Source organism: Macaca mulatta, chromosome 17 (genome assembly GCF_049350105.2).
Source record: "Macaca mulatta isolate MMU2019108-1 chromosome 17, T2T-MMU8v2.0, whole genome shotgun sequence".
NCBI classification, from domain to species: Eukaryota; Metazoa; Chordata; class Mammalia; order Primates; family Cercopithecidae; genus Macaca; species Macaca mulatta.
In genome coordinates, this window is record NC_133422.1 from 25,274,366 (window position 1) to 25,287,100 (window position 12,735).

The 12,735-nt window shown below is 33.8% G+C and overlaps 1 protein-coding gene across 18 annotated transcripts in view; it reads right to left on the reverse strand.

Annotated features, from left to right (window-relative positions):
- ZC3H13 (zinc finger CCCH-type containing 13) overlaps positions 1 to 12,735 on the reverse strand; it is a 97,584-nt gene that overhangs the window by 48,927 nt on the left and 35,922 nt on the right. For all 18 annotated transcript variants that reach the window (XM_077974321.1, XM_015121030.3, XM_015121034.3 and 15 more), the window contains 2 exons: positions 6,204 to 6,343; positions 5,143 to 5,300 (listed from right to left, as the gene is read on the reverse strand). In XM_077974321.1, the coding sequence (XP_077830447.1) occupies positions 5,143 to 5,300; positions 6,204 to 6,343 (298 nt within the window). The remainder of the gene's footprint in view (positions 1 to 5,142; positions 5,301 to 6,203; positions 6,344 to 12,735) is intronic.

Genomic DNA, 12,735 nt, shown 5'->3' on the forward strand with positions numbered 1-12,735 from the left:
TGAACATTATCCCCTGAAAATTACTCACTGGAAAAAGATTTTCACTAAGTCCAGGTATTTTTAAAAAACCTTTTCCAGCACTAAATGGACTGTTTCAATCTGAAACTTCAAACTTTTTACTCTATTTCTTCTACTTTCATTTCGTAACTTTTCCTCATGACCCAAATCTCTGCAGTTCTCTTTATTATACAGTTACTGTATCTCTTGGATCTCTCCTCCATGTTAGATTTCTGTCATTTCCATTTTTCCTGCTTTTCCAGGATCTTAACTCTGTCTTTATATTCAGTAATTTTTAATGTAGTATTCATTTTGCTAATTCTAAATTTGGCAATTTCATTGTTCTGCTATTTTTCGATTTCTTCTCTTTTTTTGGAGACGGTGTCTCGCTCTGTTGCCCAGGCTGGAGTGCAGTGGCACGATCATGGCTCACTGCAGCCTCGACCTCCAGGGCTCAAGTGATCCTCATGCCTTAGCCCCCTGAGTAGCTAAGAGTACAGTTGCATGCCACCACACCTGGCTAATTTTGTATTTTTGTAGAGATAGGGTTTCACCATGTTGTCCAGGCTGGTCTCAAACTCTTGGGCTCAAGTGATCTGCCCACCTCAGACCACTGCACCTGTCCTATTCTGTTATTTTCCATTTGAACTCTTTTCTCTTTTAAAATATTGTTGTTCAGGCTGGGCGTGTTGGCTGATGCTTGTAATCCCAGCACTTTGAAAGGCCGAGCAGGCGGATTGTGAGGAGGTCAGCAGTTCGAGACCAGCCTGACCAACATGGTGAAACCCGCCTCTACTAAAAATACAAAAATTAGCCAGGTGTGGTGGCACAAGCCTGTAATCCCAGCTACTCAGGAGGCTGAGGCAGGAGAACCACTTGAACCCGAGAAGCAGAGGTTGCAGTGAGCCGACTGCACACCAGCCTGGTGACAGAGTGAGACTCTGTCTCAAAAAAAAAAAAAAAAGTTGTTCAACCTGGCACCAACCAGATCGATAAACTGGCTCATCTGATCTGGTAGCACCCACGGAGGAACTGACTCAGCACAAGAAGACAGCTTCGACTCCCTATGATTTCATCTCCGACTTGACCAATCAGCACTCCCAGCTCACTGGCTTCCCCCAGTCTCCCTGCCACCCCGCCACCAAGTTGTCCTTTAAAACTCTGATCACCGAATGCTCAGGGAGACTGATTTAATAATGAAACTCCAGTCTTCTGCAAAAATATAAAATAAAATAAAAATACAGTTGTTCAGTTTTTTTTCCCATGATCAACTGCTTTTGTCCTCTAAACACAATATCCTCACAAATTGCGCTAAACTTATAAACGAATTTATACTTTGAGTTTGTTCCTGTTTACTGTATTAACGTTTCCATGTAAGCCATCTGCTCAGAGTGTTCAGTCTGGTACTAGGTTTGTAAGTAGCCCTTTTCATACATATGGTGAGTTTTCACTATCTACTAATTTCACTATCTACTGATATTTATAAATGAGGACCCTAAGCCTAAATCCTAGAACTTATTTCCTATCATGCTGAATTCTCAAGTCCGAAGAGTTCTTAGTTTATATATATCGTGTATACATATATACACGATAGTATCTACCTCAAAATTGCTGGCAATATTTTAAAAGCACTTGACTCATAGTGAGCATTCAGAAAATGTAGCTTTCTTAGTCCTCATCCCTGTGTCTTATTATCGCTGATAGAGTTAACCATGTAAACAAGTAGGAAATTACTAAAATATGATGACTAAATCTATTTTTCATCCTTGTCTTCTGCCAACAACCATATTAGTCACATATCTCATTGCATATTCATGAGATGACTCAATCTTCTTATGCACCCTAACAGATATGTGATAAATATCTTGTATTTCTGGATATTTTTCTACTTTAAAGATAAAAACAAATCAATAATTGGCATCTGTATCAAAATTATCTTTTAAAATTCATGATTAAACAACAAAGGAATTCATGACACAAACTATTTTTACGTTATCACCTGTGACAGACTAGCAGAGTGTTTACCAAACTTTTCTTCTGAGCACAGTGGTAAACCATACTATCTACACTTTGTTGAAATTAAGCATGGCCAAGTGGCCAAGATCTGGCCAAAGGAATGTGAGTGGAAATGATGTATACCACCACTTCCAGGCCCAAATCTCAAAGGACTCTGATATGCTAGGCAATTGCAAACTATAGAGCTAAATAACCGTACTACTCAGTTTCCATTTTTCTTTGTACATTCCATTCTTTGGTTTCCTTGAAAACCCAAGAAAGTGGAATCATGCTCAGAAGGAGCCGGGGTTACTCAATCTCCATGTATAGGACAGCCACCTGTCAATAAGGAACACTCATTTTGACTTGATGTGAGAAATAACCTTCTGTTGTGTTAAATCACTGACATTTTGGGACTTAGCTATAATCACAACCCAGATTATTCTAATATATTTACTAAAGTACAGAATTTCTTCACATTACCATCAAAATTATATGTGGTTAGAAAACACAATTACGTTATAGTGCTTTCCGACTGAAGAGGCCAAAACTAGTTTTGTGTATTCTGAAATCAACAAGATCTTCAACATTTAAAAGGTCAACTCATTGCTATTCCAGTGCCACAGAGCCTACTTCCGACTTGTGGCAAAGAGCCCATCGGTCTACTTTTATCAGTTTTTAATCCTTTCTCTCTTCAAAACTATTGTTTTAGATTAGCTTTTGACATACTTAATATTCTCTGTACAAAGAGCTATAAAGAAAAATTCACCTAATAAAAACTAAGATTAAAAGTGCAGATGGACAGAACAGGTAATATATTTATGATTTTAGATTATACCGTATCTCACATATCAGGACAAATCTTCCTATCAGACTATATCTCAAAATAAATGTCAAACAAAGAAAAGTGCCAGCTTTCAGGGAAAAGTGTAAGTTTTAATTTGTCAGTAATTATATCTTTCCATTCAATATGATAATCTAGTGAGACCAAGAAGTTTGTTTACCTGATTGTCACACCTCAGGTGGCTGACACTGGTTGAAATACTCCACTCAGTTTTAACTGAAATTCTAATCCTTACATGTGCTTAGTATGTTCTTAGTTGATAGCATGATCCAGCAATAAAATTAAAAGATGATTACTTGACACACTCTAGGCAATGTAAATTGCATAGCTAAAGAAATGGTATACTCAAAAAAAAAAAAAAAAAAAAAAAGAAATGCTATACTCAATTCAGTATTTTCTTTGTATTTTTAATACACTGTTTTTCCAGGTCCTTTTGCTTTTATTATTAAATTAATGGTGCACCTTAAAGTCAACAACACAGTAGAATACAAGAAATACAGTAATTAAAAAAGTGCGAGTGATTATTTATGACAAATATTTATAATAGGATGAGTTACTAATAAAGTAGTAAAAGACTGTATGTAAAAGATGAAACTAACCCTTTGTCTAAATAGTTATCAAAACTTTCTAAGAAAAGATTAAGTTTCAAATATTCTATAAACAGAACAGATAAGAAAAGGAAAAAAGGGTATTTTACTCTGCAGTTTATCAGTGAAATGAATAGAATTGAGGGAAAGTTACATAAATGGTTAGCCAAGAGAATAAGAGCAAGTGGAGTGGATGCTATCATTCTCTGTTCATTCAACTTCTTCAATATCCCTTTGCAGTATTTACTGAGTTACATGAACAAAGAAGAGGATCAACTCAACTTTACTGAGTGCCTTATTATAACGCAAAGTTCTATGCCAAGTAGGCACTATAAGAAGACAGAACTATGAACAATCAAGATCCCAATCTTCAAGGAGCTTAAATTTAATAAAGGTTGTAAAACATAAGTCACAGCTGAAATATAATGCAACAGGCAATTAATATCAACAGGGAGGTACAAGCAAAATCTGATAGGTACATAAAGGGAACAGAACTTATGTTCCATAAAGAGAAATGGGAAAACTTAGAATTTGAGCTAGAGATTGAAGAATTGAGAGTAGAAGGGGTTAGGTAGGAGGAAGCTGGACAAAAACTACTGACAAGAAAGAAAAGACCAAAGTGTAAATGTCATTCTAACGAATCCAAATTTCACTGTACAGAATGAAAAACCACTGAGTTTTACAATGGTATAATAAATTAATTGGAATTGTCCTTTTAAGATTTCTCTGACAGCATCTATAAAATAAATGGGTTGAGGCAGCTGAATGAGAATGTTTACGTGTGTGGGGGGCAGAAACTAAATAAACTCAATATAGTTAATAGGATGATATAATAATCTAGGCAAAAAGTTAAGTAGAGTCTGAAATAGGGTTAGTCTCTAGAAACTACAAGGAGGGAGATAAATATGAGTTTCATTACAGGTTCAAATAGGGCTTGTTAACTGATTAAATATTAAGTAGAAGATATTTTTAGTTCATTTTTTTATAAGATAAAACTAGGGTATGGACTTTAATTAAAATAAAATATAAATAGTTCAGAGTGACATTAAATGAAAATGTATCTTCTCCTTATTCTTAGTCCCTGAATATAATCGTTTCTATTTTTACTTCTTCAGCTGGCTTCTACAGTAATTCTAATTTATAAAGAATTCAATCTCTTGATAACATATACAGAGACAAAAAATTTTTGTGTATAATTTATAGCAGTTTAAAAATAGGAAATAACATAAATGTTCAACAGAAGAGTAGACAAATTTATAATATAAATACCAAGATGAATGAACTAAGGTTATATGTATCAATATAGATAAATACAAAAATGTTAAGTGAAAAAGCAATGTGTAGAAGGTTATGATATATCCGTATTACAATTAAATAGATGAAAGCAATACTATACATTGCAAAACACATATTAAAGTATAAACACATGCACAAATATCAAACACCAGATTTAAGAGAGGAACAGGAAATGTATCTTTTATTTTTATTTCTTAAAAAATAAAAAGCTCTGAAGCATATGAGGATGTTATACAAATACTTGTTTTATTGTTCTCTATAACTGTCTTTTTAATTGCAACATTTCAAACTTCCTTTTAGAACAAAAAAGCTTACATTAAATATAAAATGTATTAAAACTACCCTTCTATAATCTACTAATTCTTTTTAGTATCATTTCAGAAAAAGCTATTTTCTTCTGATACTATTTATCATCCTACTGACCTCTGCTGGTCCAACAGGGGAGAAGATACTGCAGATGTCTTCCTATCTTTCTTGCTAGCTGAAGACGATTTCGGGCTTGATTTTCGCTTCGGAGATTTGCTAGACTTTCTTAGAGAAGGTGATGGGGACAATTTTGATCTAACCACTTCTGGTGAAACCTTTAAAAAATTCAGTAAGTCAATTCAGAAATTCCTCCACTTATGGTACAACAAGGCTTACAGTATTTTAGAATCACACCAAACTTCAGATTAAAATTAAATATTATTGCTGGGTGCAGTGGTTCACACCTGTAATCCCAATTTCTCGGGAGGCTGAGGTGAAAGGATTGCTTGAGGTGAGGAGTTTGAGATCAGCCTGGGTAACATAAAAAAAACCTTATCTCTTATACAAAAAAAAAAAAAGCCAGGCATGGAACGTGCCTGTGGACACAGCTATTAGGGAGGCTGAGATGGGCAGATCCCTCGAGCCCAGGAGTTCAAGGCTGCAGTGAGTGCCACTGCACTCCAGCCTGGGTAACAGAGAAAGATCTCATCCCTACAAAAAAAGTTTGAAATAAAAATAATAAATTACAATAGCCACTATCTGTTGATATTAGTCTGACTCCTGAATCCATGATTTTAAGCAATATAACTGTTCTAACATATACCAGTTTCAATTAAGTAAATTAAAATCATAAAAATTCAAAATCTCCTCAGAAAAAATCATAAATTATATTTAAAATAACTGTATCTTCACTTTTCAGAAAAGAAACAAGGTATTCTAGAAATAGCATGGACCTGAAACAGACCTATGTAGATTCAAACCCCATGTTACATTAGCTGGTGACTCTAGGCAACAAACTCTCAGCTTTGCTCACCTATTCAATAACACAAATATTTGATACTTATCTAACAGAATAACGTGAAGATTAAATGAATATATATGGAGCAGTACATATACAGTGGGTTGATCAATATATCAGTATGCTAGTATAATTTAAGATGTAGCAAGAAGCTGCATTATCTGATCAATACAAATGCTGCTATTAAGTACTAATATATTTATTGCAATAAATAGCATACCTCCTTTTTAATGATAATTTCTTCTCTCTTCTCCATGTTTTCTTGCTCCAGCTTCATTAATTCCCTCTGTATCTTCTGACGCTTCATTTCCAATGATAATTCATGAACATAATCATAATTAATATCTCCATTGTCAGAATCTTTAAAATAAAATTGCATTACTGTTATAAACTAGCATAATTATCTATGCCAAAAATCATACAGACTTTTTTCAACTAATTTCTTATGCAAATCTAAATGGCAGAGTCTTTCATCAGAATGACATACTTCTAAAAGATAAAAGAAATAGATACCATTTCTATAAAGGATTAAAATCACCATGGTTGATTTCTTTAAGAAAAGCCAAATATTTTTAAAGTTTCTGGGTTTTCTGGAAATAGTTTTGGGTTGGTTGCAAGTTGGTTTTTTTTGTTAGGAGATGGAATTTTAAAAGACAAAAGGCGCTCAGTTGCATTTCTAAGTCTTAAAGATACCAAAACCTTCAATATTTCATGCTGTATATGATGTGACTCATTACCTCCTTGATTTTCCTAAAGACACACTACTAAAATACATCATTCAAAGTGAGGTTATATTACATGTGCAACATTGCTTCTATAGGCTTGTCAGTTTTAAAATTTGTGAGACAACTGATTAACATCAAAAACTAAAGTAATATTAGTACTAATGTGTACATAAACTAATTTTTAAGGATTTATAACATTTTCTTCACAAGTTTGTACTATTTCCTTAGATCACAACCATCCATCTCAATGGATCTGATGCCATATTTCTATTTCCATTTAATATTTTCTGATAAAAAGCTATGAAGATTGGTTAAAAAATCAAAAAGGAAGAGTGGTGTGCAGATCTATTTCATTAAAATATGTAGAAGTTACTGGCACTAGCACCCAGCTCCATCACCCTCATCTGCCAGAAATGCCCAGGAGCCTAGAGGTGGGAATTTCATTGACCACGTTGGATTTGACTGATCACAAACTGAGAGCCTTCTCAAGCTATACTTCTAGCACTTTAGATCATGTCTTAACTTTGGGTAAAGAAATAAAATGAAGAACTAAAAAACAACAAACATAAGAAGTCCTACTTGACTGCTTAAAACCCAAGAAAATGAACATTGCTGTTATATATTGCTCAAATGCATTAGAATGACAACTATTCATCATTCATGCTTGGGGACTGAGAGGGTAACCATATATATTCACTCCCTTTGTGACTAAGCTTGATATACTACTCATCTTATGTTGAAGAACGATGACAATTTCTCAGCAAATATATGAAATAGGCTAAATCATGTTTTTCAGTCAGAAAGCAATTACTAAATAATTAAGGGCAAGTAGTTTTCACTAGATAAAATGAAGATACTGAATTTAATTAAGTGAATACTAGCTATCTCCAGTTATTATTTTGTCCTCTATTGAGATACTTTACATCAGTCAATAATAGGAGTCAATGATCTAGTTTGATTATGTTCTTAAATTCAATAAAATTTCATAACCAAATGCCCAGGTAAAACAAAGGAAAGAGTAGTTAATAGAGAAGAATGATTAACAGTGTTTCTGAAGGTACTGTGTTATCAATAACGCACTGCCAATCTAATAATTCGCAACTGGAAATATATCACCAATACAGAACACATAAAAACCAGCTTTCAGTTCTCAATCTTCAACTATCCAACCAAGGGGGAGAGGCCTGAGCAGTTAAAATATATGTCTAAGTCAGTCGGGCGCAGTGGCTCACGCCTGTAATCTCAGCACTTTGGGAGGCCGAGGAAGGCAGATCATCAGGTTAAGAGATCGAGAGCATCCTGGCCAACATGGTGAAACCCTGTCTTTACTAGAAATACAAAAATTAGCTGGGCATGTTGGTGTGCGCCTGTAGTCCCAGCTTCTCAGGAGTCAGAGGCAGGAGAATCGCTTGAACCCGGAGGTGGAGGTTGCAGTGAGCTGACATCGCGCCACTGCACTCCAGCCTGGCGACAGAGCAAGACTCCATCTCAAAAAAAAAAAAAAGTCTAGTCAATGTAGTAAACATAACTAATATAGTTTGCTCAGAACAAAAGCTCTCAGGTCTTTATTCTGAAGGTGCTTATTTTATGCATATAATAAAAACTCAGATGTTTTCCTAACCTGTAAGAGATGGACTACAAGACAGGCACATTGCAACTGACAGTATTTTGACAGCAAAAGAAAAAACAGGAAGTACAAAATCCAGGATGGAATTCAAAAACAAGAGTCTGAAGCAAGTTAATACATTTAGAAAATGTCTCTCATGTAGCTTCAGGTTATCATTAAAATTTTGCCTTATAAAAATTGATTCACATAAATGATTCTAAGTCATCAGAAAAATATTAAGTATAATTAGAATGGTATATTTAACAAGGTAGATATTTTTAAGAATATACAACAGAAAAATATATGCAACACAAAAGAAAAGGTTAAGATTCTTTCTATATAAAGAATTCTTACTAATTAACAGAACAGGCAAAGGATATTACAAGGCAATTCACAAAGAGAAAGAAATGAAGAAAGTATATACATATTTTTTCATGTATTTAGGAGCCTTTTTTTCTAATTATAATATTAATTGTTGGTAAAGGTACAAATAAAGGACATACTCATTCTCTGGTGGTAGCAATGTAAACTAGCACATCTATCTTGTAAAATTATTTGTCAATATGGGTAAAAGACTTAAGAACATCAATACCCTTTAATACAGCAACTTCTAGTAATTTATTGTATAAAAATAATCATAGATATATAAAAGGTTTATGTGTAAGGATTAAAAACTATAAATATTTGTGAATTGCCTTGTTATACCATTCGAATTATATTTAACCTTTTTCCAATGAATTAGAATCATTTATGCATATCAGTTTTTAAAAGGCAATTGTAGCAATAACCTCAAGCTGTCAGACGTTTTCTAAATTTATTAACCGATTTCAGACACTTGTTTTTGAATTCCATTCTATATTTTGTACTTTCTATCTTTATGATACATTCTCATTTACTTTAGCAAGTCTTAAATAATTCTGAATACGCAGAGTAAAATATGAAATTTCCCTTATATTCCTCCTACGGCCATCCTTACTCCAGTGATAGCACTACTAACAGTTTAGTGTCATATGCATGAAAATAATGCCTTACATTTTTCCCTTTAACATTCAACACTGCCTTATAAACAAGGTCTTTCCAAGTCATAGAGTTCAACTATCTTCATTTTAACGCCTGCAAAGCATTTCATTAATATGATCATACTTTATCATAGCTTACTTAAAGGGTTTCCTTCTTAAAGACAGATGAACTGTTTTCAATGTTTCGATGTTAAAAACAAGACTTAGATGAACATTTTGATACATACTTTGGTTCTACTTTGGTTCGAGTACAAGTATTTTTCTATGACATTATTTCTCAGACTACATTGCTGGACTGAAAATAACTGTATTTCTATTTCTCGTATCACCAAACTGTACTCCAAACTGCTTTACCAATGTAAACCCCCACTTGAAAACATTAATATTCTTCATTTCTGCCAAACTGATGGGTGAATAATCCTATCTCTTTATTTTCATCAATATTTCCCTGCAGTAAGATTGAGCATTTATTGGCCATTTCTTTTTCTCCTGTGAGTTACCTATCCGATACATATATATTTTTACTCATTTTTTAACTAGGCTGTCTTTTTCTTATGTATTTGTAGAAACTCATTATGTCTATATAGTGTCTTTATTAATGCTTACACATGTTACACGTGTCAAGTATTTTCTTTTAGCCTTTCATCTGTTTTTAACTTCTGCATTTTGTTACCCAGAAACTCCCAGTTTTATGTAATCAAATGTTTGTGACTTCTGGGTTTTATGCCCTATTTAAGGAGGATGTACTAACCTCCAAGATTACCAAAATACTTTCACACATTCTACTGCAATGATACTTCTGCTTTTTATGTTACTTCATTAGTCCTTAAGAACACATGCTGAGCAAATACAAGAAGTTTAAGGAACCAAATAAAAACCACAGACTTCGGAGTGGGGACTGGAAATATAGAGAGCAACCAGATAATCAAAAGTTTCACAGGCATAGTTAGAATTTGTACTTGCTCCTTAAGGCAATGGGAAATTAGGGAATTTGAAACAGGAAAATAAAATGAACATTCAATTTAATCTTTTAAAAGACTGTTCTGCAATTCATAGAGTGGGAGAAAATACTCACAATATATTTATATATCTGATAAAAATCTCATATCCAGAAAACATAGATTCCTCTAATTAACAACAACAACAACAAAAAAACAGGTAACACAATAGAAGAATGGCAAACATTTGGAATAGACACTTCACAAAATAGGGTGTACGATGGTCAGTGAACATGTGAAAAAGTTTTCAACTTCATTAGGAAAATGCAAACTAAAACCACAGTAAGATACCACTACAAAATTTTAGAATAGCTACGATGAAAAAGGCAAAAATACCATATGGGTAACTAGTACAACCATTTTTGATTTGAAACTATCTACTAAAGAGGAACATATACATACTCAATGGCCCAGAAATTCCACTTTGAACCATAAACTCAAGAGGAATGGGTATGTGTCTGTACATGTTTACCAAAAAATATGTTTAAGAATAGTAACAGCACCTTGTTATACATAATAGCACCAAACTGGGAATTACTTAAATGTTCATCAACAGTAGACTAAATTATGGCACGTTCATACAAAAAAACACTATATAGCAATAAGAACTAATGAATGATATGTGAAATAAAGTACAATCTCAGATAATGCTGTTAACAAAAGAAGGTAGGAACAAAAAGAGTACATGCTGTCAATTCTATTTATATAGAGCTCAAACAGACAAAACTAATCAATGGTGCTAGAAATCAGGACAGCAGTTACCTTTGGGAGGTGTGGGTAAGGAGCAGTGACTAGAAGAAAACACAAAGAGCCTATGGGAAAATAGTAATTTACTACTTACTGATCTGAGTGATAGTTTTACAAATGCGTTCAGTTTGTGAAAATCCAATGGTTTGGACACATGTGTATTCCTCTGAACATATAGTATACTTCAGTAAAAAAACTTTTTAAGAAAGATTATTCTTGCTTTAAAGTGGAGCATAAATTAGGAGACAAAACTATAAGCAAGGGATGGGATTAGGAGGTTATTTTGGTAAAATAAATTTATAGACAATAAACAAATACCTTAAGAACGAGAATGTTAGTAGTAAATCAAGAGAAACAGATGGTTTTCAATGGTATTTGGTACATAAAACTATCTGGTAAATGCCTGCGTGGAGGGAAAGAAGGAGTGTCAGTGATGACTCTCAGGACTGTTGGTATCTGGTAGGAAAAGTGATGCCCTTAAGATACATAACTCAGATGGAGATGCCCAGTTGGTCAATGCTAAATTGAGAGCTCCAGATTTTGGAGTCACTACACATACGATGTTAATGAAGCACTGGGAGCATGATTTCATCTAGAAGAAAAAATTAAAAGTGAGAAAAGATGGGTAGGCAATAGGAAAACCACCAAGTTTGCAAAGCTGTTCTTATAGACAAGTGATTCTCAGAGGGGGTCTGAGGATAGTGGGGAGGTCCCTGAGACAATTTCAGGAGTTCTACAAAATCAAACTACTTCTATAACACTATATTGTTTGCCTGGTGTACTCATTCTCCCATGAGTAGATAGTGAAGTTTTCCAGAATATGTGATGTGGTTAACAGGTGGAATGTAGAAGCAGGTAAGAAAATCTACCTATCAACTATAAAGCCAGACATTAAAACAATTTGCAAAATGATGCAAAACACTGCCACCTCCTCACAATTATTATTTTTTACTTTGCAAAATAGTTATTTTTCATAATAGCGTATATTGGATTTTTATATGTCATTGTTAAATTAATGAATAAATAAATATTTTAAAATTTTCTCAGGTTCATAATATGAAGTTATGGAAACATAAAATACACAAAGACAAAAGTTATTTGGGGGTTCTGACAAAGCATATAAAAGTGGCCTAAAAACCAGAAAGTTTATAAATATACCAATTTCTTCTGAACCCAGCTAAAACTGTTATTCTGGTTAGAATGACAATGCAGAAGGTAAGTCTATGAAATTTCCAGTTTAGTCTCACTATCTGGGGACTGGGGCACCTAACTCAATGCTTTTCAATATTCCCTCAACAGATACTTTCAAATCACAGAGATACACAATGGTCAAAACCTGTGCATTTCAATCAAGGGAAAGCATAAGAAATTCCTATTAAAGACATTTACACTCACCTTTTAGAAGAATTTCCTATATAAAAGGCTCTTGAAGTAAAATCACTGTTAAGTGCAAATCCTTGGGAATCAACATTTAAGGGGCAGACAGAATACAAGGAGTCTCTATGTAAGACTGAAGGGCTTGAACAGGAAGATAGAAAACTGAAGAGTGGTAAATAGAAGCCAAAAGAGTCTTTTTCAAGAAAACAGGAGCTCTTGATGTGTCAAATGCTGTAGAATGGTTGTTTAAGATAGAAACAAGTACTTCTCCATTTATTCA